The sequence below is a fragment of the Nesoenas mayeri genome (genome assembly GCF_963082525.1).
Source record: "Nesoenas mayeri genome assembly, chromosome: 17".
In the NCBI taxonomy this organism is placed as follows: Eukaryota; Metazoa; Chordata; class Aves; order Columbiformes; family Columbidae; genus Nesoenas; species Nesoenas mayeri.
Window position 1 is genome coordinate 3,114,633 of NC_137565.1, and position 27,268 is coordinate 3,141,900.

General features: G+C 41.5%; 1 protein-coding gene across 1 annotated transcript; it reads right to left on the bottom strand.

The window, feature by feature from the left end:
• On the bottom strand, window positions 1–26,996 carry AACS (acetoacetyl-CoA synthetase; the record flags this gene model as incomplete). The annotated part of the gene is made up of 18 exons (XM_080355048.1): window positions 1–308; window positions 2,478–2,680; window positions 3,485–3,543; window positions 4,458–4,527; window positions 6,092–6,217; window positions 6,716–6,829; window positions 8,144–8,266; window positions 8,444–8,508; window positions 11,120–11,244; window positions 12,090–12,170; window positions 13,769–13,916; window positions 14,446–14,527; window positions 15,098–15,212; window positions 17,180–17,277; window positions 19,743–19,856; window positions 22,560–22,680; window positions 23,539–23,642; window positions 26,879–26,996. 18 exons carry the CDS (start codon window positions 26,994–26,996, stop codon window positions 171–173), a joined length of 2,004 nt encoding a protein of 667 aa, XP_080211174.1. The 3' UTR covers window positions 1–170.
• Between the last annotated feature and the right edge of the window lie 272 nt (window positions 26,997–27,268).

Genomic DNA, 27,268 nt, shown 5'->3' on the forward strand with positions numbered 1-27,268 from the left:
CTAAGCTTTACCCAAGCCTTTCATAATGCACTTAATGAAATATTTTTCCTTTAAAAACAACCACTGGTATTAAATAGAGCTTTTTCTTTACATACAGTATTGGTATATACAGAATAAAGCACAGGACAAAGACAGATGCCAAAAAACAAACCCAAAACAAATAAGTGACTTCAGAAGTCCTGAAGCTCAGGAATATTCTGGTACAGGTCCAAAGTCTCTGGGTTTGAGAACGCTCCCCGCTGCTCAACTTCTTTCCCTGCAATTATTTGCTTCACAGCTACTTCTACTTTCTTCCCATTTATTGTGTACTGAAAAACAAAACCAGCAGTGATAAAGTTACACTCTTCATGCAGTAGCTTTATGGAAATATTCAAGAAACCTCCCAGTCTCAGAACTCCATTTTATACATTGTTTTTCCCTGAGGCACCAGAATATTTCTGAAAAAAAATCACTTTAAAGGAATTAAAAGAAGAGTTTATATGTGATTTTAGCTTATTACTCTTATTTGGTAACACCATAAGAACCTGATCAAGCTCCAACTTAAACCAATGAAACCAGATCAGAATCACGGTATAAACATTAAAAGAATCTTTGATGTTTTACATTGTGACACATCCAATTTTCAAACCATTTTTAATTGTCTACGGGTGGGGTCCAAAACCAAGGCCCAACTGCATTTGGCTTCAGGAGATGAACACCATGACTCTTGTATCTGAAATGGACAGTCTTTAATAGGGTAAAGCAAAACACTGAGCTTAAATGGTCCTCTACATTCCAATGTTTCAAAATAAACCATATGAGGCTTCACCTGTGCTTACAAACCACACTAATTCTATTACATTGTGTTATTCTAGAAGTAACCACCATATTTCATTAGAGATCTTTCTGAGCCAGTGAAACAATACTTGACTCAATACACTCCTACAGCCTTGACCTTCATACTAAACCAAACTTATTAAATGTAGTGAAGTCACAGGTGATCCTACTGTCCTGAACCACCTTCACCAACCACTCTTCCTCCTCAACACCAGCAACCTGATTGTCACAAGTGCTCAGAAACCAGAGCAGCTCAGTGCTGCCCTCTCAGAAAACACCAGTCAGACTGGGCAAAGCAAATGTGTTTAGTCAGTAAACACCTGTGGGTGATGCTCATCTGGTCAGGACAGGATTAGAAAGATTTGCACTAAGTTTGCAGTATGTTGTTTAACACCTGCGTACCTCATTAATACTTTGTATTCCTGAAGTCCTGCTCACTTCAGCACAGTTATACTATTTCTACCACCGTACAGTGTCAGCACACAGTCAAGATTGGATTCTATTTTCTGTTGCTTTTAGAAATGTATTTGAATCCTCATCTGAAAATACAAAGAGGTTTCCCTTCCAAGCAAAGCTTTCAAAGGACAGGAGACAACTTTGATCACTTTACCACAGGCATGCTTACCTGAAAGGTAATTAAAATTTACTCAATTGTAAATTCAGTCAAAAGGATGAACTAATTAATGATCTAAGGAGGTTTTCCTGAGGGGCAGCCCATCACAAGCACCTCACTGCCATCAACTTCATGCTGTATATTCAGGTGATTTACAGGGTTTACAAGTTCAACACTTCGTGCAGAAGCCAAACTGCAGCTCAGAAAATCTTTACCTCACCATTTAACAGGTGCAGGGGATTTTACACTCACGCAAACAGAACATTTTGAGCCAAGTATTATTTGCCAGTGGCCTGAAACAGAAGCAACCCCACAGATCAGCAGCAGGTTCCTGTGTGCACTGCAAAGGTGGGTGGTCCTGAACCCCAGACAACAACACTCTGCGTCCCCATCCTGCTGCTTGGGGCTCTTGGGTGACTCTCTAAAACCAGATATTCCCACTAAAGAGCTCCTGCAGCAAGGACAAGCACTGCAGAATAACAGCTCCACAAGACTGAGCACACAGAACCTTTAACCACACAAATCTCTCTCCCCCTCCTCTCAGAAGCACTAAGATTTTCATTTTAGTCACTGCTACAGTTAAGACACTGATAGAGTTACATTTAAGTGGCTCAACAGATGTAGAAGTGAAGTGGTTTACAAAATTTTATAAATTTGCTCTGTGCTCTCAGCTTTCATAAGAAAGCCATTTGAAGCAGAAAAACAAGAACTAAATAAGCTTATGGGTAGCCAGAAAAGCTAAAGTTAAATTACCTTTTTAATATTTTCCTATAAAAGGCTTAAGTAGATATTACTGGGAAAAAGCAACACATTTAAAAATGCCCATTCTCAGTTTATAAGTGTTGTTAAAACACAAAAACATGCTTAACTGAAAAGGAGATGAAATGATGTTGCTAAGCAACACAGACAAACTATTTATAAAGCCCAAATACACTTTCGAGATGCTAAAATTTCCATGCATGTGGGTTTGAAGAGCAATGACAACTGCTCCTTAATTACTATTCAAGGTGACAAAGAAAAAAAGTAGGCAGCGTTTTCCATGACATACCGGAATGCCTTTGGTTTCCAGGATGAGGCTCGGAACATGCCTGGCGGAAAGAGCGATACGGATCGCATCGCGAATCCTTTTCACCAGGTCCTCGCTGAACTCGTGGTTTAATGCCATCTTCAGGAACAGGATCACCCTCTCCTCCCCGTCCTTGTTGTACTGGGGGACGCAGAGGCTGTCGGAAACCTCCTCAAAGGCTTCAACTGAAAATAGGGGAAGAGTCCTCCTTAGCACTTGCATTTGGATATTGTTCTGGATGCACTAAAAGAATTCTCACCTCCCCTAGGGCTGGAGAGGCAGAAATCCTGGCTAGGTTGTTCTACAATGAGCACCCCTTCTGAGTACTCTGAAATTTTAACTCCTGCTCAGGTAAAAGTCCAGGTTTAAGAGCAAAATGTATTTAGGCCCAGGACAAAAAAATTGGGATGGATAATCTTTTAAACAAAATCATTTACTTTGTTTTTCCTCACAATTCCCCTTGCTGTAGAGACAGAAAATGCACATGCCTGATCACACAGGAATGAGAAGAGACAACAGGTCCTTAAGCCTCAGATTAAAACCTTTGCAGGCACCATTTTACCACCTTTCATAAGATAAACCTAATTTGAAATATGAAGCACAAACTCAAGAACATCATCTAATTATTAGGAAAGATGCAACAAAATCAGCGTCAAGAGCTTGTCTTGGAAAGGGGAAGAAAAGCCTCAGAAATTTGGTACTGGCTTTCAAATCTGCATGATATAATTAGTCTGTAAGGCCTTATTATATGAAAGCAACATCTTCCAGAGATCACACCTCAACTGGTCATCTCCAGCCAGACTGATCCTTCAGGGAAGCAACCAAGTCTACAAAACTGATTCTTACTGTTAACGTTAATAGACTTTGCACTGTCCTTGAAAAACAGCAAGTCTTATTACTTAATCCTTCCAAACACCTTTATAACGCTGTCATTTCTGATCTCAGGCAACAATGTCACAGCTGAAAGAGGTGGAAAGTTAATATCATACCTATGTTGTAGATTTCAGAACTTCCAAATCTTACTCCGTTTGGATTTAATGTACCATCACTGAAAATCAGACAAACAAAAAGCGGCATTAAAATGTGATTAGAGTTTGATGAAAAGAGAAATACTGATGCAATTAACCAAGTCTCTCTGCATTTCATGCAGTGATTATGCAGCCATATTAGAAATGGAATTTTAAAATTTTATTCAAAAAGGCATTTTGCTCATTAGAAAGAAGTTGTGTAGAGAACTTAAACATTATTCATTCACCTCTCCTGGTCCCTTCCCTTTCTAGTAGCCTAGAAATACACACACACCACTGACAACAAAATAGACCAACAATCCTTGTAGTGCTCCAGCCTATTAAATTGTGTATCATTGCTTTCCAGTCTCTTATAGCTGGAACTTGTATTTCAAATAGAGCAACCTCAGACCATATGTCTGTTGAGTGGGTCTTTGTGACAGACTCAGCCTTGAAGGTTTTCACTCAACTTAGTTTCAAACAGCAACCTCTAAATGCAAGCAGAAAATACGGCTGCAACTGCAATCCTGAACATCCACGATCACTAACACAACCACAACTTAGTACCTGATCTTCTATAATTAAGTTTCGCTGTAAAGTAAGTCAATGGCAAAGCCAAGGCCAGAACACAGGTTTCCTGACTCACCACCTTCAGTGGGCTGCACTTCAATCTCAACTTCCTTACAGATGATCCTTATAAGCCATGGGACACAAAACCAAGCCCAAACTGACTTAGGTTCACATACACAAAAGTAGGGTAGAACTCTCAAACTGGCTCCCTTCCCTCTAATCCAGCTGCTCTGATTAATTTAAGGGTTGAAATCCACAATACTGGATTTAACAAAGTTAATACAAAGCTAAAAGGCACGACAAAGAATCACGTACATTATGCTCTAAGGTGAAGTTTGCATATTTTAACACTTGTTTACTCAAAACATTCACCAAAATACTATACCTGCGACCCAACATGACAATCCCTCCTGTTTTGGGATTAATTTTGCAGTAATCACCATGGGCCCAAACACCTATTAGAGAATGACAAAGGTTAAGCAGCTAATTTCTTATTCATCCAGTCCCAGACGTTTGTGTAACCCAAACCACATAACTTAGCAAATCACATACAAAGACATATCAGATATACCATGATAACCACCCACAGCAAATGTAGCAGTACTTAACTACACAAACTATCTGCATTGCATTTAATACAAAGAGCTCACGCACACAAGAGTAGCTCACACATTAGGATCCAACCCAAGGTTATCTTCCAATTGCTTGTTTGCATAACTACCCAGCATCCTTTAGAAAAGAGATGAATAGCTGCTCTGCACACCACACTGAGGAAACTGGAAGAATCTTCCACAAAGGCAACAATATTCCCACCAGTCTTTCCTGAACCACTTCTTTTATAACGTACAATTCTGTGCAAGAAGCTTTCTGTGCTTGTACAATAGATCTCAACAACTCCCTGGGGAGCTTATGCACTTAATGTTCTTTATTTGTGTTAATGTAAAATCAGATTGGACTTTTCAGAGCTGGAATAACATTTGTATTATTTAAGTTTGATACCACTACAGCAGCCTGCCACAAACAGAAATACAAGCCAATTCTACTCAAATTTTAAAAAATAAAAAACCCCTGTATTATTTGCACAGGAGACCATTTTCTAACTTCACTGTTACAACCTTCAGCCCATTTGCAAGGAAAGACAGAAAAGGGGTTTCAGACAGAACCTCTGGACCGCTGCAATTTCAGTTTAACAAGTGCCACACAAGTGTTTCTTTTCCATTTATTGTTGCCAGGTTAACATGCAGACTAAAACTTCCACGCTCCCTCAATTTACCTATATGGTTCTCCCCTGCTGCACCTCCTGACTTCTCTTGTGAATCCACTCTGTATTGCCGCTATTTATAAAAAATAAAAAGCTTCTGTCTCCAAAAAGCAGCAGCTTGAGGTCCTGCTCCTCTAAAAGGGCAGCGGGAGCTCGGCATCGCTGTGCCACACATGCAAAAGCTCTGGATGAGCAGAGTCCACCACAATTATTGGGAAGAAAGCCCCTGTTCCTTTACTCTGACCACTGGAAAAGCATATGAATATAGAATACACGTGTCTGAGGCTGTGTATACTTAAAGCTCATGCTAATGAGGTAGCAGGTCAGCACTTATCCCGCAGGATTCACTCCTCCGGCTGGGCAGGAGCCGTCTGGCAGAGGTGCAGCAGCACTCATTAACGGAGGATTGCTCCCTGACCTGTTCAGCACTTTCATTTCACACTCATGCCAAAAAGTCTTCGTCTGCACTACAGATTATCAGGCTGTTACAGTCAGATCTGCCTAATGAGAGCAGGAGCAAAATGGGATTGGAGCTTTCCAGAGATTCTTATTAAATTGCTTTGGATCCACGTTCAAGACAAAGCGCTAGAAAACAGCGTGAGATAAAACGTGCTGTGGAGCTCTCACCCAGGCAATACCAATTCCAAGCTGCACCTGCCTGTCACTTGGCAAGACTAAACCTGTACCTGCCCAAGAGCAGCAAACCAGTCTGTACCCTCAGTCAGTTTGAGCAACAGCCAGAGCCCTTAGTTACATACCTGGGAATTTTGAAAAATAAGCCTTCCTATATTTGCTTCCATTCTCATCGTTCCAGAAGTGCGTAGGCTGGCAGGGAATAGGCTTGGTACACACCAGCTCTCCACTTTCACCCCAGACTGGTTTTCCTGTTTACAAAGAGAGGTATTTTCTGCATTTCTTTTCTGTAAACAATAGAGTAGCAAAGAGCATCTACAGTTACTACTTACACACCAGATGCTGATGCAGATCTGAGATAAGCTGTGACTGGTGGTCGTAACAGCTTGTGTTCGTTCCTAAACTCATCTCTATCTTAAACTCAGTAACTTCAGGAGAATTACAGCACAGGGTGGAAGCCAGCCTGGCACCCACAGCAATGCAATTAGCTAATTAACACACACCAGAGCCTAGAATTCGGCCTTGACATGCTTTAGTAAAGTAACAGAAAAGGAGGGTCTTTGTACACCTTGATTATCTTCACCAGAGTCCCATATGAACCAGATCAGCCAAATCCAGAACCAGGTTTTGTGGAACATTCCCGAAGTGAAATTACCTATTGAGCAGCTGTTTATCTATCTAATGAATGCAACTTAAGGCCATATTACTGCTGTATTTCATAAGTGCGCATACTTGGCATTAAGAGTTACCTTCATCATTCCACGCTTCTACAGCCATTCCAAGATTTCTGGCCTGAATTTCTCCTTTGTAGACTGGAATTGTAACATTTTGACCCATGAAACATGAAATTATATCTGTCCCACCTACAATAAAAGGAGTCTGTTTAGAATACATAACACCTCTTGGAAAAAGCAAAACTGAGAACTACAGAAGAATTCTAGAACAGCAAAGTGCCACCTTTGCCAAATGCTTCTGATCCACATTAAGCTGCGTAGAATAAACAGTTTTATCTAGGATATTCTGCATCTTTTAATAAAACAAGGTTTATTTTCTTACTTTATATGCCTTGTTATATGTGTATGCGCTTCATGCATAAATATTTCTTAAGGCATAACTTTTCTTCTTCCAACAGTTACTTTAATCTCATGTAAGGCAATTTCTGTTTATATAAGAGTGAAAAAATACACAGGTCCTCATTTACAGACTTGCATATTTAAGATCATTTAGAAATATTTTCTTGTTTGTTCTAATTAGTTTAAAAACGAAAGTCAAGCTACTCCACTCAATATTTACTCAGCTTTTGTATCTTGTTCTCATTAGCCTGGGGTGGGGGGAGAAGGGAGCTGTGCCTAATTGGACTAGTTATAGTCTTTTTAGGACTTCAAGGAAGCAGAATTAAGGCAAATCAATCATGTTAGCTTAACTCAAAACTAGTCTTCTGAATTTGAGACTATTAAATATCCACAGTAGCAAGTTCAAGATTGTGTACTTACTCATACCAGAAGCAGAGTCAGAGGTGACTTCAGTAGCAGAACAGTCAGACTTTAAAAATCAAACTAAACCCACTTAAAAAGCCCTTTGAAAAATACAGTTCTGGTTGCAAAGCAGGATGAGGAGTTCTGTGGTGGACCTTATGTGAATAGAAGTTGCCTCTGCTAGCGCTCCTCACAACAAACCACACAGTATGTGGGCTTGATATTTCTCTAATTATACAATTTACACACACAAAAAAAATCTGTCTGCAGTGCCAATTACTTGGCACAAAAGAATTGAAATGGGAACATGGCAAAACCTGTCCAAGAGGTATTTTCTGCTAAAGTCAGCTATTTGCAGAACAGTATGTTCTGCAGGTTAATAGACTCTTCTTGAGCTCACCCTGCTACCCCCTAAGCACAGCCAGGCAAAATAAACCATCCTGCTTAAAAAAAAGCTAAAACCCCAAACATCCACATATCAGAAACATTCCACCTAAAAGCCTTTGAGTGTATGAGCTTCATTATGGCACACTGAATTATGCAGAAAAGCTCTGCACTAAAGAGAATTAATTCCAGTTTAACTATAACCAAGCCTGGATGATCCAAGGCTTAAGCTCCCAAATATGCAGCAGCAAACATCAAGAAGTAAACGCAGAGACAATGAAGGGAATTAGCAAGATGTGTGCAGCATAAAAGCATCACCTGAAATGGATCCCAGGAGGACACTGCTTTTTATGTGCTTGTAGACATACTCATAGCTTTGAGGTTTGAGCGGGGATCCTGTAGACAGGATCGTGTGGAGTGTTTGGAGATTGTGTGTTTCACCTTAAAACATGGGAAAAAACAACAACAAAATAAGTTAAGGTAGAATTTTTAGAAGAGTTTGTAACTATTTGTCACTACAATCAGAAGAGTTACATAAAGGACTGTGAGAAGAGACAGTGCCAGAACTGGAAAGGCAGGAGGGAGGAAAAAGGCACTCAATAGCTATTTGAAGCTTACATGGTTTTAAATTTTTCTCTTCTAGCACAGCCAGCCACTTTGCACCCGTTCCAAGGATGGTGATCCTAGAGGAAAAAGAGTTCAAATATTCTGCATATTTAAATATGCTAAGATTTTGAAGACCTGCAATTCCCCCCCACAGTAAGCAAAGGCTGGAGACACTGTACATTGATCAGTCAAGTAATGCCGCTCCTTAAAGCATTAAGTGCAAGGCACATCCTTTTGAGCAATCAAAATTAGTCAGATCACATGTCATTTCTGCAGCTTTGAAACTTTTAATTCTACCTTTAAATATCAAGCAAAGCTTTCCCACCTCATGGCAGACATTCCCTTTCATTTACAGGAACTCAGAACTGCAGAACACTCCAAAGACATCACAAAATGTTACAGCCTTTACTTCATTAATAGGCCATAATTGCCGCTAAGGTGTTTAATACAAAACTGCTGCCTTGTTACACTCTTACATATAAAAATGTTGCTATTTCAGGGCACAGTTTGACAAAGAATACTTCACCCTGAAGACAGCCAGTGATTGTTTTAGATACACGTTCGGTTTCCACTGATGAAAGTCTGAATTGCAGGTCCCTAAATGAACACAAAACTTGGCCGAGCTAACTGAACAACTGAATTCTACCCATGGAAAAAGGTATATTTAGAGCTCACCAATACAACAAACTCAAACTGCAGGCTGTACCCCTTCCCCACTCTATCAAAGCAAGCACTAGTTTAGTGTTTCTGCTGACTTGAAGAAATCCTCTTCCCTGCCTTCTGCTAATTCATTTCATATTACAGCAATAAACTCAGCCAAGAAAACGCAGAGCTGGATAAGGGATCCAGCGTGAGTGCACAGAACAGGGCAATACACACGCCAGTACAACTTGAAATAAGATCCTGCTATCTTCGATTTCACTCCCAAGGAGAGATGGAAGGCAGAAGAGCTCTTGAGATAATAACAGTTTCAGAGACAGAGAGGGCTATTTCTACACTATCAAAAAGGGATTTTCTTTTGCCACTTACGTGGATGATGGTCACCAAGAGGGACAGGAACAGGCTGTGTGAACACACACGGGTGCTCAGAGCTCTTCACTGGGTACCCAGAAGCAGCCCCGAGGGCTCACAGCACCCTGCTCCTCCGGTCACCACACAACACACACAGGAACTATTTTAACTCTCGTGTAGTATCTTACTTTCCCTCTATGCTTCAAATTATTGCTTATTTTACACTCAGGATACATAATGCTTCTCTATTTTAAGCTCTTTGACACTTCCTTTACAGCACATGCAGAGCCTGGCCTCCTATTATTTCCCTCCAAATGCTACATAATTGCTGGATGGTGACTAAATACACTTCACTTCAGACCTTTAATTGATGTCACCTTAAGTAATTCTTGTCATGCAGTATGAGATATCTTGGTGATCCTATAAGAATATTCTATCTGAAGGCAAGCATGGAACATCTTCAGAGCAGTAAGGTACTCTTAACATGTTGGAGGCTTTTTTTGAAATCTGTAAGATGTGGCTGCGTTGGGAACAGACTGCATTATGAAGTATCACACAGATGGCCACCACTTTTAGCACCAGATTATAAAAGTGAGACATGCAGACACATTTCAGTTATCTTCACTTACTTTTGGCATGTAGAAACAATGCTTAAAAATAAGTTGTGTTATTTCTCAATCCTAAATTTTTTGCCTGTTGTGCTACTTCAGGGGTTTTTTTAATGGGGTGGGGGCTGCCTTAAGTTTGTGGTTTCATTTTGTGGAAGCAAACTGACTAGGCATTAACCTTCAATTATAATAGTCAGAGACAAAATGTCACTCTTTAAATATTACATGTCACAAAAGGCAGACTGAAGATTAAATTATTAATTATCAAGAGTCAGAAAGTGACTTTTGGCATTCACTTTCCACCACGAATGAATTAATTTTAATTACCAATTAAAAATGACAGTCATTTTACCAGTAATATCATTCAGATTTACTCCTTAAATCCAGTTCGCAAGAATATGAAAGTTGCTAAAAAACCCCAAACAACCCTCAAAGTTTAATCAGTGTACAAAGCCAAGTATCACCACAGGATCCGACGGCTGCTTCTGACCTGTCATTTCTTTAGGCTTCGAGAGAGGGCACTGTGAGCCTTTGTAAGCACAAAGAACTGTGTAAAACAATTAACAAACAGCTTGACAGGGAGAATTCAGCATTATAAATTAAAAAGCAAAATATTAAAATATAAGCAGCCCTGCTGAGCCTTTCCAGTCAATTTATGTCTTTAAGTCAAAGTGCTGTATTGACTCTGCTGAGCTGCTTGAAATAAAGGATTCTTATTTTCTAAGTTCTGAGTGTGCTGAGAAATTACTCTTCAGATTGCTCCCAATTATGGCCTTTTGAAAACGCTGCTCTTGAACACTGACTATTGAACCAAAATTCTTTGTTTGCCTGGAATCCAAATACTTGACTCAAATTTGAAACAATCGGCTCTTTGTCTCTTCTGCTCTCTCTCAGATTGTTCCAGTACTTTTTAAAAGTACTTCCACTCAAGGCCAAGGCGGAAGATAAATTATGTCATGCTACACACTAATTTCTGAGCCAGGGAATGACACTTTAACAAGGTTGCTTGTAGCGGTCGTCCTAACAGAAGCAAAGACCATTATCCTTCCGTTCAATCTTGCTGACATACCCTAGTCTGTCAGTCAAGTCCCAGAGCACATTTGGCGATGGAACCAGAGGAGACCCATCATACAGAACCACCGAAGCCCCCGTAGCAAGTGCAGTCACCAACCAATTCCACATCATCCAGCCAGTCTGCAAGAAAAGACAATTCCTACATTAGTCTGTGTTTGCCAGGTACCTGTTTGCTTCCCTGGCAGCTGTCACAGGATCAGGGTGTTGTGGCCGTCATGGGTAGAAGAGCTACAGGCAACTAGAAACAATAGAGACAAGTTGCTTTTGGCAGAATCATCCAAACCAAAGCCTGCTCCCTGCTCTTATGCAAGAGGCACCATAGTCCCTTCCAGCTTCCTTGCCCAAAGTTCTCCTGCTTGAAGAAACCATTAGGCTAACGCTTGAGTTTATGCCTATCTCTGCCAATTACATCTAGCTGTATTATTTAGAAATCAAAATAAGGTTGGAACACTGTTCATCCTCTCACCTACCCCAAAGCTGGATCAGCACCATGTTCCTGATGGACGTTTATAACTTATCATTCAAAATCCCTGATGAGATGGGGATTCCACACCTCCCTACACACAGACCTTTAAAGCTTCTTTCCTCCCCATCAAAACAGAAAGAGATTCAAGAAATTATCCTCTTCAGTATGGTCAAGCCCTGCAGGATGCAGGAAGGTGGAGCCTGTTTTGCAGGTGATATTGACAAGGTACTTAAATCAATAAACCCAAGCAACTGTAAAAATCAGTTTTCCTCACTAATTGAATCAAACATTTGACACAGATTTGACCTTTGCTCAGAAAGGTCCTTGTTGCTTATTATTCCACCTGAGTTTTCAAAACTCTGTTAAGTAGGACAATCCCTTGCAAAACAAGAATTAAAAATACATTAAAAGGTACTTGCAGATTTGTAGGAAAAGTGCTCTCATTTTAAGAAAAATACATTAAAGTGTTTTTTAAAATGCCTTAATAAGCCACACTTACTGTTGTATAGTACATAATAACGTCATTGCTGGTCATGTTGCCATGAAGAATGTGTTCCTTCAGATGCTGTATTAGCGTTCCCTGAAAAAAATGAAAGAAAAAGTTCACTAAATGGAAACCAAAATTGCAACAGCACATCAAGACTCCACAAAATCCAATGTTGTCAGTCCTTCGCAGGATGTACTCCAGGATTACAGGCAAGTATTTCTCTCTAGCCACAGCTGAAGTAAATCCCAGCAGCAGCAATCGCATTCTCCATTTTCTCACATAACTTTTCAGCCTCTCATTAGACCTCAGCAATTCCCACAGCACATCACTTGTAACCCATGGAATAAATAGCTTCCTTCAGTTCCAGCTCTGCCCAGCCAGAGTCACAGAGCACTCCACAGCAGCTGGAATTACAACCACAAGCTTTTACCAGTCACATTTTCCAAGATAAGCCCTTTGATGGAGTTTCACTTCCAGCACATCCAGGTAACTGGGAGGAATGAAGGACCTAGAGCTGCTATGAACTGCAGCAGCTGCTGCACAAGAACACTTATCCAGTCTTCAATTAACATCTAGGAGACAACAGACCCAACTGTAGACATCTCGTCACCACTGAAGTGACAAGCAATGTGAGAAATCTCACTGCTCAAAGCACAAATACTAACAAAGTTGTTAAATATATTACTTCCTTTTCTTTTTTATTGAAAATGCTGCTGAAGTACCTTTCTGATCATCATTAAAGCATAACTTGTCAGCATAAATAAATGTACAAGCTACTTCATTAAGTCACTTCACTGCAGTGACAAATTAACGTGGTTGGTTTTAAAACAAAGATGGTTTTTGCATTTATGCAAAGAGTTATAGTGGAACTATTAAGAGCCTCATAAGCATGAAACAAGATTTATGCTGAAAGAAAATAGATTACAGATAAACATTTGGAATGAAAAAGGAGAGTCGTAAAACTGGCACATGCTTTGGGAGAAAAGGCAGAAAATATTAAATAAAAATAAAGGAGTAAATCTTATTTTCTCTTTGCAGCTCAGAGGAACCAGGTTTGAATTCATCTGCTACTGCCGTCACAACGGCGCCATCTAGCTTTAGCTGCCATCATCTACATTTAAATTAAAAAAGCAGGATTTTGAGTGTCGAACTTAATTAAGGTTGCCAATAGCATTGCAGACATTAACATAATTAGTACATGGACACAAGTAAGCACATCACCCCTGCAAGAGAATCTGAAAGAGCCACACAAAAGTTAAATTAAAAGTCTAATTCAATTAAAATCAATATTGGCTTTCTTTTTCCTTCATTTAGTTGCTATTTCACAGTTTTGGAGGCAAAAGAAGATTTTTTAACAGTGACCTTCTGTAGATGCTCTGAACTATTCTCCTGCAACATCTGCAAACAAAGGCATTGTAGGAGAAGGTGTAAGTTCTTTTGTGACAGACACTTGCTCCCAGGAAACAGCTGAAATCCCTGAAAGGTCTCCACACCAATTTCTAAACCAAATCATTTTACATCCTTATTAACCCATATTTGCTTTGTCACTTGAACATAGAAAGTTTCATTGGCAGCTGCTGAAGAGCTGTCAGCAATCAGTTCTTTAAACTATATTATACAATACTGCTAAAGGAAAAATAGAAGCCAGGTAGCTCCATCTCAACAGCGCAGCTCCAGGAGGGAGGACGTACCCCTGCTGAATGCACCATGCATTTGGGTGCCCCGGTTGTGCCCGATGAATACATGATGAAGAGAGGATGACTGAAAGGCAGCTGCTCAAACTCCAGCTGGGGGGCCTGGTCTCCTTTCCCAGTAGCAAGAAAGTCTTCTAAAAAGACACTGCGTAAGAGGAGAACAAAGAAACATTTCACATTTTTAGAAAGCATTACCCCAGCCCATATAGATGATTACCTCTGTATCCAATAGTTTTTACAATATATACTCAAGCTGCCCATCTTAACAGCTCAAAGCAGACTGGAATAATCTGGCCTGCACCACAGTCTGGAGCTTCACCATTTCCAAAAGGTCTCCAACACACATAATCCAGACCAGTAAATAAGCAAAGCAAGTTCTCTAAACATATCACTTAAATTATTAATTGTTGATTTCTGGATGTGACTTTTCTCCCTGCTAAATCTTATTGATTTTTTTCTTTCATTTGAGAACCACTAATACCAACAGTGATTTTTATAGAAGCAAAATATTTGCAGCAACATCCTACTGCTGTTGTCAGTGTGAAGCTGGAACCACATAAGGAATCTAGCTAAATCTTAGCTTTTGTAAACTCAAGCGCCCAGCCAGTTTCAGTATCTATCAGCATCCATCTCAGCCCCAGTTAGGACAGTCCCAGCTCATAAGCCCCCATTACCTGTTTGGAATCCTAGAAATATCTATGGTTTCTCTTGAGGACACATATGGAATCACCACTACTTTTTTTAAATCTGGAAGCCCTGGAAGAAAGACAGAAAAAAAATCCCATCATTCAGTTATATAAACCCAAGGTCTTTTCTGTCTGATTGTATCACACAGCATAATGCACTAACAAATAATTCTGATGCACTGAGTATTGGATATAGTTTTAAATGTTAAAAACCCCAAAAGACTAAATTGTTAGCTAAGACATTGTTTCCTTAATGTTGCCAGCCTTTTAAAGACACAAGTGTAAATCTGCAAGCTTTAGTACCTTGATACCTCTTTATTTGTCTTCAGCAGCACTTCACTTGGACTTCAAAACCAGCATCAGTCCCTGTTTGTTCCCCTACTTGCACTGCTGACTAATTTATGACTATATATTTAAGCTAAACTAGCAAAAGACCATTAGAATTACACTGCTAAGTTTAGTTTAGCCTGGTTAGCTTTTACTCAAACCAGTTCTGAAATTCTAAGTGGCCACAGAGACATTCTAAAGGAAGGAAGGACAGCACGAAACAGCCCAAAGTGTCACTTTTATTGTCAGTGCAGGCTTTGAGTGCTCACAGAACTACAGCATAACCAAGACTCGATGGTATGCGGTAGAATACCTTTCACCACACTGAGCAGCTTTTCCAAGTGGTTGTGTTCTTTGCCATTGTATATAACAGCTTCAACAGAGAAGATGAGCTTCGGCTGAATTTGGGAAAATCTGTCCAGTACACCCTAGGAACAAAAAGAAAAACAAGGTAAAAATGCATACATACGATGTCCATGCTGCCTGATGTTTAAAAATGAAGACCAATGAGAGGACTAAGGGTACTCTGACAGAAGAAATCTGAAGAGGGATGAATCGGAGACAGATAACTACAGTTCTCAGGGTTTTACTAATCCCGCTAACACACCCATTTGGATTCATTAGCACCAGCAGGATCGAATCCCACAGGGCAGCCCGGTGTGATACAAAGGGAATACAAACAGATGGAACGTGTAATTGCAGCACTGGAACTTCAATCCAACCAGATGGCTCAGCAAGGAATTGCTTTCATGAAAAGCTCAGGTACACCAGATACGGCTCATTCTATTCTACGAGCCACAAATCCAGCACTAAAAAATTGTGCAGGGCCCCAGGAACAGAGCTGCACCGACATTGCTGGGGTTCAAAGGTTTCTCACACAGTTCTAAGAGCAGGGCCTCTTTTAAACTTCGATATCCAACGACTTCTTATGCACAGGTCACAAAGATCTATTTATGTCTATTAATAGGAAAGTAGTTGAAAGGGACTAGAGAAAAGAAGCAAAAGCTGCCACAAGTGGGATTCTGCACAGGAGGGAGCTCGCTGGTTCCTTTGGACAACGACATTCAGAGCCTGCAACGTGTAGGCAGTTCTGAGAAGTGACGTTTCTAAGCTTCACAAAATACATACACACAATTGAACTGTTGAAAATGCTGCCCAAAAGGCAAACAAATTTTCATTGATGTTAACAGGACTAACGCAACTGCCCAGAAAGAGGCAAATCTCTTCCTTAGGGTGGAAGGTGATATCCACGAGGACCTGTGCTCATCTCACTCGGGGTTTTCAGGTTTGGATTCATGGAAACACAGGCTGCCAAGCCAAAGGAGAATAAATGATATTGATGATACTGCTGCTCCAAGGCTAAGTTTCATTAAAAAACTATCACAAAAACTAAATAAAGCCAGGCACTGAACATAACAGCACATCAACACGGACAGAAAACATACGAGTAGTCTGTAGTGTGAGCAAAATGAACAATCTTCCCCCAGATGAGAGATCAAATCACATTGCAAAGAAAACACTCCACACTGTCATTTTCTGAGCAAGCAGAAAATATTTGTAGAACAGATTGACCATTACATGCTGTAATGATTTACTTTAATCACTTTTTTCCCCAAATGATACAACCTGAAGAAAGTGGAAAGCTGCTGCCCTCTAGCGCTGATCCAGAGGCTGCAGTTCCATACATTAACTGGCTATTAGGGTTAAGTATTGAGATTTAGGGTACATTACCTAAAAATTGCAGTATTTTCTGTGTTGTGCAATGCACAAAGAGCACATTCTCCCAATGCTTTCACACAAACTTTTAGATAAAAGAAATGCTCAACACTGCGTTTTAAGGGATTTGTATCTCTTGGTTCTTATGTTTTGTGCTACAGACTTTCCAAAGAAAGCAGAATAAATTCCCAAAGCTCCCAGGGCACACTGTAATGCCTGTTTGGATGTCATGATCATTTCTACCATATTTTACACACACCATTTATTCCTACACTAAGAAGAGTTAAATGGGTTAGTGGTATTAGCCTGAAATCCCTCACCTTGCGAGCAAACAAATACTTCTGGAAAAAAGCAACTGCAATGTTACATGGTTTATCCACACAGGAGGCAGAGAAAGGGACTATTTAGGGAGAGGAACAGGCCAAGGATCCAAAACTATGGATTCTGCCTGAAAATCTCCCAACAGCAAGTCAGCTAAAGATACTCATGCTGCTATGCTGCAAGTCATTACTGACAATTGAAAGCATCACATTTCAGACTGTGGTAGCTACGAGGAAAAGAATCTGGTGTACCTGGCTGTTCCAGGAGGTGGCAGCAAAACTAAAGTGAACAGAATCGAGCTGCCACTTGAATTTATCACCCTCCCATTTGTCTGGAACGCAGTAATAAGGCAACTCACATTAATGCCGAAGTCTGGGGATGTGGAACTCCAGATAGCACCGATACTCGCAGCAGCCAGCATCACTTCCACCGCATGAATGCTGTTTGGTAAGTAACCTATGGTGGAATTTGCATGGTTAAAGACAGGAGAAAACTACAACAAAGTCTACAGTAAATATAATCAGTACTTGACCAACAGAGCAGGTGAAAACTGCAGTTCAAAAATTTCTGGTATAATCATGCTGGAAATTATGACAAAAGTCCCATTTCTCAGGGTGCTGAGAACACATTCTCTGCAGGCATCTAATGCCTTCAAAAAGTAGAATAAATGCGTATTCAGAAACAGAGGGATCCAAACTTCCATAGTCATCTGAATAAAAACTTAAAACACAACCAAGCGTGGACCGTGCACCAAAGATTTAGTTGGAGCCTTGAAAGAATGCATCAGGAAGTAAAGCATTTCACACTCCTGTAGGACTTTAACATGGTCATCCTACATAACATTACTGTGGCCTGAGACTATTAGTACCACGCTAATCTCCTTACAAAGCTAGCTTTAAAACCCACGTAAGCAACCAGGGCTAATACAGTTACTATAGATAAAATACCAGCTTTAAACAATGTAGCTCATTGATGTTTTGTTGAGGATTTTTTGTGTGAACACATGGGGAAGATCAGTTTGTTTCTAACTGCTGACTTGTAACAGAACAAAGCTGGTTACTGGGATATAATAGAAGCAACCTATCCGGAGATAAAAACCAGATACTCCGCTTTATTTATTCCTGCTGCAGTCACTGGTCTTTGCCAGGCGGCCTGTGGGGGACCAGGAGTATTTCACATGGGGATTTGTGTCTGTGCGTTAGGTTTTGTGTCCCTTTCTTCAAAGTGTTCAAGCATCATTGGCATTATCACAAGCCATCATTAGAAGAGACATTTCACCACACATCCGCTGCAGTTATGTTTACTGTTAAGTGTTATCTCCATGATGGAAAGGGAAGACTAGGATGAAATCAAGCTGAAAAACTATTGACATTGCTGTTTATCCACCCACATTCAACCACCTCCAACTTTAACACACTGTTACTGTCTCGATGCAACTATAAATCATATTGAACAAACTACGGGATATGTTAAGATATTGTTTTGCCAATGTCTTTGGGGCAACTTATAAAAATACACATAATACATTTTTACCATTTGATGTACACAGGTAGTAAGAAACACTACACCTAAGTTCTAAATACTCAAGCTTCATAGAGTTTAAGTTTTCTTATTCATTAGTTTGGTCTCAGAGGCCATTGATCCACAAGACATTGTCAGATATGAATGAGATAGTGTTGAAATTAAAAATGGAGACAAAAATCAGAGCATCTTCCTGACTTTGCTGGATGGCTCAAACCCAATTAAGGATTTAGCTGTAATTCTATGTAAAAAAAAAATCTAGTCACCAGCTGTGATAATTACATGTTCAGTCACCAGTTCTTTAGAAGACTCACACCATATGCATGAAGTGTGAGTTTGAGTGTATTTTTCATTTGCAGATCATATTAGTGGGTTTAATAAAATAACACCCTCCTGTTTTTGAAGACATCGGTTCAGGTTATGATTTGTATCACGCAGAAAACAAACTAAATAGTTTCATCACTTCGGTTTTGCATCATATAAGACTTGACACACACTTGGGATAATGGCCAAGTATTGCTCAAATCACACATGATTCTAGCAGAACATCAGCTGAGCTACCAGGTAGGAGCCAAGGAGCTCCAAGGATATTGCAGTTTAACTTGCACCACAACGACAAAACCAAAGAGCTTATGTTACAGGGCACGTGAAGAACACAGATGAAACGGCTCAGCTGGAAGATCAAAACCAGCAATTGAGAAATAAATAGACTGAGGACAACTTAAGTAATTCTCTCCTATGCCTGGACTGTATATTGTACAAGCTGAGACAATTGTTTATATAGAAAAATCCACATGACAAACTCAATTTTCTGGAGTAGTATTTCCTGCTGTGAGTTACTGAAAGGATCAGAGTTCTAACTATTATACAGAGCTCTGCACTGATACGACCAGAAGATCTGGTGAGCAGCAACTCCTCACTGTCACCACTCTGGAAGACACTGCTCCCAAAAGCACTGGTGGCAAAAGGTCCTGTGAGCCCATTCCTGGAGACCCACAGTGCACCACGGTACCGGGGACACAGGGTCAGGATCTGCCAGCTGGCACCAGAACCACCAACCTGGGACCGTGATTTCTAAGATTGCTCCTGTGTGAATGCGCCAGTCGAGGCTCAGCGAGATGCAAAGTCTCCAGCGCTTCCACACAGCGCTTATGAAGCAGACTTCAGTGAGCTATCAAGGTATTTTCCTTCCCCCCTTCAGTGCCAGAGAACTCACAGGCTAATCCAAGCCCCTTCCCCCTAGAAGCATATTTCACACAAGTGTAAATATAGCAGCATAAGAGCCTTTTCTGTAGAATGTTTACATGAAGCAATATTTAATATTCATGCTCCTACAACTCTGACTACTCACATATTTCAAGAAAATTTCACCTCCTGTCCTTTAAAAAAAAGTCACTCACCCACAACTCTGTCTCCTACTTTTATTCCCATCTTCCTCATGGCTGCAGCATACAAAGCGACAGCTTGTCTCAGTTCTTCAAAAGTAACCTTCAAGATTTCTTCTTTGCCTTCCTCTGAAGAAAGAACATTAAAACAAGCAGTCAGAAAGTATGCATTGCAACACAGCCCAGTACAAAAAAGCTAATTCTGGAAGAAAAAGAATACAGAGTAATTTTAGGAGAAGTTTTCACTAATAATTACACTTTTTGCTTTCCAAGTTCCTCTTATGCTGAGCATTCATGATAAATAGATTGCACTCACCAAGGCTACTGTTTAACACGGAAAAAATAAACTCATTTTCCCTTTTTGCTGAGTTTTCTCATTAGGTCTAGGAAGCAGCAGCAAGGTGCCAGCGTTAGGTTTTATTAGGGCAAGTCACTGCTGGCTAGAAAACTGTGCACATAGAGTCACAAAGGACTGATTTTCAATATGCTTTTTAAACATCTGCACTTGCCAACACCCCACAAAGCAAATAAACTAAACTGGACTCCATTCATCTCTGAAAAGATCTGCAGGGTGTTTTCATTTTTGTACTGAATATCAGTGATACACCAACTGTTAATAAATCACCCCCAAAACAAAATGAACACATCTAAATGTTATGAAAGGCAAAGTTTGTCATCTTAAAGGACTATGCGACCTCTACAAACCATTTGGCCCGTCCCATTTCCAATATCCAGCACTTCTTACGAAAAGGATGTTGCAACAAAAATTTACTCCATGCCCTGGTACAGCAGGTCCCCGCAGAACAGCTACCAGTCCCATTGCCTTCAGCAGGGAACAGTATTTTTACTCTTTGGCCTTCTTAGACTTCCATCTGATAAATTTGGATTTACAGAAAGCAAGAGAGCAGGTTGTAACGGGAGACACCACACAAGTCAACGTAACATGTATTTCACATGCCAAGCAAGCACCACTGACAAATACTGTGTTCCATGGACAACAAAAAACTGGACTCTGATCCTGCTCCATGGTTAAAGCCCTCAGGAGAACGAGTCACAAATAAGATTCACTGCAGGAGCCAGTGACAAGTGAAATGGTTCAGGAAAGTCACATTTACATTCCTGTGCTCTGTTATACCCACATGGCTCTCGCAGAACCACCCTGAGCAGGTTCCCTCAACACCGCTCCGACCTGGCACTGAGGGGTTAACACAAAATACTCTGACTTAAGAGATCTTAAGAAGATTAAACACACCAGAGGGTCATGAAAAGCAATGCAGGTAGAAGCTTGTTCACCACAGAAACGCGTGTTCACTCCAGCATTGACACAGTATTCAACTGGAAAACTTTGCTCCTTCAGAATTATCGGCCCTGGTTATGTGACCTGAAGCAGTGGGTCTCCGGTACACCCCATGACTTCCTAATAAGAAATAAGATCTATAGGGACAATGTAACCACATATCAAAGCAAACAATTCATTAAGTTGCTAATAATTCCTTCAATAATTTGAACTGGAAGTATTTACCTCCACTTTTTCTCAAGTTGCACGTTTAGCTTTTAACATGAACAAATCAATCATGAATTCTACATACAGAGTTGACTGACTAATTAGTGTTCAGCTTTTGGTTGTTGCACAAGACGTACTTAACTCCATTGATTTTTCTTCTCCATTAATACATAATAAGCTTTTCTAATTATCTCAAAATTTGAAAGTGACAAGTTCATCACTCTGAAGCCAGCTTTCTGTTACAAGAATCATTTCTATCAGACTTTACCAGATCAACTTATTACACCAAAACTGGCTCACAGATTTTCCCATTCCCTGAACCAGTAGTTATATATATGGTCAGAGAGGTTTCTTTCAATACATCTAAGCAGTAAAATGCGAGTGGTAAGTTCTTTCTTTTGCAGCAGTAAGCTTACAAAAGATGATTCTGTTGTCTTGCACTTGTTTTAAACAGCTATCAGAACAACAGTAATACTTATGGAATTCTCCATGCATCAGAAACTAGAAACTAAGACTTTTCACACCTACACTATCAGCCCATAGTTCTCCATACTCTTCTCTGCCAACAAGCTGTAAGGTTGCATTGTTAATTGTTAAGCTATTAAAGAGCATCACCGCTTGGTCAGTCTCATGACAAGGATTAGGTCCAACAAAAGGGAAGCTCAGAACACAACTCCCTAAGTTAACAAAGTCATCAGACAGAGGGAAGGGACTTCATTGCCTTAATATGACCATCCTTATTATGAGTATACTCAGATTTTACTAGATTTAAATCTTCTCTAGTGTAAGGAAAAAAAAGATGGAGCTTTAGCGTTTCAGAAAAGTGAAATTCCAAGTCTTCCATATTTGTAACTGCCCTTCCTTCCGGTGTTGTCAAAAGCAGAGTTAATTCCTACCTAAATCCCATGTAGTCCTTTGTATTCCTAAAATAAAAGGCACAGGAAGAGGGTGGGAGGGACAATATCAAGCAACAGTATCAAAATACATCCTGAAAACAAGCATTAGGCAAGTGTTTAACAAATGCAAACTAACAGCTCAGATACTGAATGATGTTCAACACAGCATGATCTCTGCTGCCTTAGTGCAATTAATCACCTGCTCTGAAAACTTCATTTAGTTTGCCAAGGACTTTTCAGAACCATCTATATTCTAAGGGCATGTTTTGCTGTTTTTTGCAGAGCTGTATCAGATTCTGCAGAGTTACTGACTTTATTTTCCTGTTTTCTCCTCAAGCCAGTTTATTTCAAGGTTTTATAAAAAGCAGAGCTGTTTTATAAGGCCTAGACCTGTGAACTATAAATAGACACAAGCCATTAATTCTTTCTTACTTGCTGCATACAGTGCAATCTTGTCATTGTCCTTGTGCTTCAGAAGATTTTCTGCATAGTTCAGACGGCTTCCTTTAAACCATTCCGGGATATCTGCAATACTTTTCGATGTATCAATCACCTGAAAAACAAAACCATACATTACTGGAAAACTAATACAATTTATTCTTCAGAGCATTGTACAGAAGTCAGCTAATTAATTCCAAGCTCTTTATACACTATTAGGCAAGAATCATTTCTCCTAGCTTACAGATGGCTAACAGGCACTGGATCCTGTAATTACCAGCCTGGAAAGATTAATTATTTGTCAACTGTCACAGGCAAAGACACCATTACAACAACACTAGAAAGAGTTCCTTGGTGACAGCTCCAGCTTTGGACCAGCCTTAAATCCAGCAGTGAAACAACGCACCGGGGCTGCATCCAGACAGACAAACCACGGCGCATGCTGGGTGTTCCCTCTGGAACAACCCGAGCAGGGTGGTACGTTGTAGTTCTCTGCCAGGCCACACACTCCAGCCTCCCTCTTATAAAAATCAAACATAGGAAGGTGTGAGTACCCCCGTCTAGCCCAGCATGAGTTAAAGGCAGAGACCAACACCCGGAACATAGACAATGATAATTCAAGTTAACCCCAGTCTAAGTAAGTGACCCATATAGACAAATAACATCACAGCATGGTCTGCTGTTCCACCTGCGACTGCATTTGGCCACTACCATCCCCTCAGAGGCATCTCAAGTCCACACCTGATTGCAGAGGCTTCCATAACCAGTTCTACAAAACCAGAGGGGACCAGGTGTGCTAAGCAGGGAGGCTGACTCAGGGAACATAACCACAAACTTGACTGCACGCCAGCATTTACAAAATCAAGACTATATTCTACCATTGCAAGCCTAGAGCAGAAAGCAGTATATTGGTAAAGCTGGTTTATCTCCCCTTTGTGTTGCTCTTGACTGTTTAAGATAAACACTAACTTACCTCATCATACAGGCGAGAGCATACGATGTTACTGTACTTCCAGAATTCCGCCCAGAAGTCCGAGTAGGATTCCACTGACCACTGGTACAAGTCATTGTAGTTGGCTAGAAGTAATAGAGAGCTGTTAGTGTTACGCAGAGAATTACAGTATTTAAACCAAACTATAATTATGGATATCCCAGATAAAGGAAATTTATGGCTAAAACAACCAGTAAGATAAAATTGATCACATGGAGCAGATCACTTCCCCGTTCAAGGTAAGGGACTGCGGCATCAACAGAAATAGTCCACTTGAACACTGGAACAGATGGCATCGTTTCACCTGGCTGCATCACAAGCCATTTGTCACCACAGAGATGGGGACCCTTTTCTAGTAATTCTGTGCAACACCTACCCCCAACTTGAGTGAAATAGAGTCCTGCTCCTTGACACTTCCACTACCATATCAACAACTCAATGCTCTCATACAGAAGTTAAACAAATCTTCCTGAGAAAAACATGTTTACCAGCTAGATATTAAACCCATGACCTGGCATTAAAAACATGGAAGTGAGTAGTTTAAGTCTTACATGATTGTGAGACACAAGAAATAACGTGAGGAATGCATCCCAAAAAAACCCACACAATTCAAACTAAAGACTGAAATTCAGTGGGTAAAACAGTTGTAGGTATGAATAACAAACTGATTTCTCATCACCAGCTTACAAGTGACATTCCCAAGTCATGTCCATGCTGTCTGAAGCTGTGCCAACAGCCAAATTAAACATGAATATCTGCCACCAGTGACATTAGTAACAGTTTCCTGCTCTGCCAACTGTTGCTTCCCATTTGATGCTTTCAGCCAAACACTTGAAGTCATTTTCTCCAATTATGTCTGGTTTGCCATCCCATTATCCAGCTGATCACTTCAGAAGTCATCTCTGCATCCTCTTCCTACAAGGAGGGCATCTTCCAGCCTTATAAGAGAAAACATTCAAACCCATCTCTACGCTGTTACTCACACTTGATCACCACAGCTGTTACCTCACCCAGTCTGTCCTTCCACACCTTATTCCACTCAATCTTCCCTATCAGCAGATTATTCTCTAGCTATTACTGACAGCAGAAGCAAAGGCAAAAACTCTCCTCCATAACTCAGCTTTTGCCAACATATTGCCTCAGTCTCAGCCTCCTACATACCCCTTATTTACACTCCACCCAACTTACTCTTCACTATTCTGTACACTGCACATCAGCTGGTGTGAGCATAAGACTTTACCAAAGGCAAGTTCAAATTCCAACTCCTTCAAAAACCCCGCTCAGAATCACCTGATAAATGCAAAAAGCTACAAGTCACCACTAATTTGATTTCCTACAATACGAAGGGTTTGTTTTGTCTTGCCTATACAGTTCATCCCCAGATTAGCTTTAGCATGCAAGTCCTTCGTGGCCTGTTATTCAGCAATTCCACACAGCATCTCAGTGCTGTATTTTCAGGCTTGGACAAAACCAGGCTGTTCAAAGGGTTATATTGCCCTTAGCTCTCCTCAGTCCACATCTTCATGTTACATAAAGAATCCATTCTTAGCTGTTGAATAACACACAGACCAATGAACACCAGTTCAAATGTAATGCAAGTTGACAAAGGTTTCCATATATATGCACAGGAACCTACTTTTAACTGAAGATAGCCACTTCAAAAGGGAGTGAATAAAGTTCTAGTTGTTACAGCCATGAACACAGGCACCCCAACTGAAACCACATTCAATCTTGACCGTAAGTCCCAGTCAAATGACATTTCTACTTAAGGGTTAGCTAAAATCCTGTAGTAACTTGCTTCCTACATAGCAGGAGAGTTAAACCCTATGTATTTGTGTTCAAATGTGATATCCCCCAGCAGTCAAGCCAGTGACTTGGCTTGCCCACATATCAAGTTTCCAACCAAGATGCACAACTGTTTCCCACACGTGAAGTGCTGGAAGCACTAAATACATTGCTACTGCTCCAGAATGTCTCCGCTTATACCACCGACATTTACACTGGACTGACAAACTTGTCACACCACTTGCCAAAAATACTCCCCTCCACCCCCCAGCAGGCAGATGACTACGGGAAAGCTGTACAAGCAAATACAAGCCCCAAATACTTCGGGAGAACAGAGCACACATAGCAAGCTCATCAGAACAGGAGGGTTTGACCCTCACATGCACCCAAGTCCACCTGGTTCATGACAGGAATGAGCCCACAGACCCAGCACCACCGACTCCTGACACCTGGAGGCACCACCTACAGCCAGCAGTCACTGAAAAACAGAACAAAACACCTCCAAAGGTCAAACCCCTACCCAAATCAGGGCTAAACTCAAACTTGACAAGCTATTTTTACATCAAAGGGCCACACACCTATTCACAGCCATATAGGTATTTCTGAACGAGCACCAAGCAGAGCCTGAAGTTCAAGAGCTTGAGCAGACACACAGCAAAAAGACTCGGCTTCCCACACCAACCCAACTCACACATCAGCTTTTACTCCCCATGTACTTAAAAATTACACAGATATCATCAAAATCAAAGATGAGACTGCAAGCATGGCCTTAACTCAAACCTCACACACAAATGTCATTAAAACACCTTTTAAGGCTCAGCTTAACCTCACAGACATGATGGCCATGATCCCTCCTTCCCACACCCCCTAGAAACACCACATCACTTCAGTACACCTGCTTCCCGGGGAAATCCCCGCAAGCAGGACCCAGCCGTGCCAGGAGCACACAGCAGGGCCTGGTGACACGGATGTCACCGAGATGTCACCAGGGCTGACCCCCAGCAGCAGCACCAGGCACAGATAACACTGTTTGCTTTTCCCAGCAGTGTGTACGCTCCATGAGATGCTGCAGCGGAGGCCTCTGCGTGCGGCACACCCAGAGCATCCTGCTCACACAGAATCACAGAATGTCAGGGGTTGGAAGGGACCTCAAAGCTCATCCAGTGCAATCCCCCCATGGAGCAGGAACACCCAGATGAGGTTACACAGGAAGGTGTCCAGGCGGGTTGGAATGTCTGCAGAGAAGGAGACTCCACAACCCCCCTGGGCAGCCTGGGCCAGGCTCTGCCACCCTCACTGAGAAGACATTTCTTGTTATATTTAAGCAGAACCTCCTGTGTCCGAATTTGTATCCATTACCCCTTGTCCCATCATTGGTTGTCGGGCCGCTTCACCCCCCCTGAGTCATCGGGCAGTATCGGGGCACCCCGACCCCTCACCAGGGTGTGGACAGACAGACAGACAGACAGACAGACAGACAGACAGCCCCCACGGCCAGAGTCCGGCCCCAGGGCCTCCCCGCCCGCCCGGCGCTCACCCAGGCGGAGCCCGCAGCTGCTAGCCACGGCGGCGCGGAACCGGTCCATGTGGGTATTCCGCTTCGTGTCAGGCTCCCACACCACCTGCGACTCCATGATCTCGGGCTCGCGGGACATGGCGGCGAACGAGCAACCGACGAACCGACTGTCCCTCCCGCGGCCACCGCTCACGCTCACACACCCGCCACCCGCGCTCCCCTCCCTGACTGCGCGGCCCCTCCTCTGAGCGCAGCGCTTTAAAGGCCGCCGAGGCCTAACCACACGAATCACGCCGTAACCTTCCGCCGGAGAGAAAAGAGTGCGGGGCGCTGCGCCCCGCCCGCCGAGGGGGCGGCGAGCTCGGCGGGGCGGGCCGCGGGGTCACCCGTGTCGGCTCCCCCGGGGGAGCG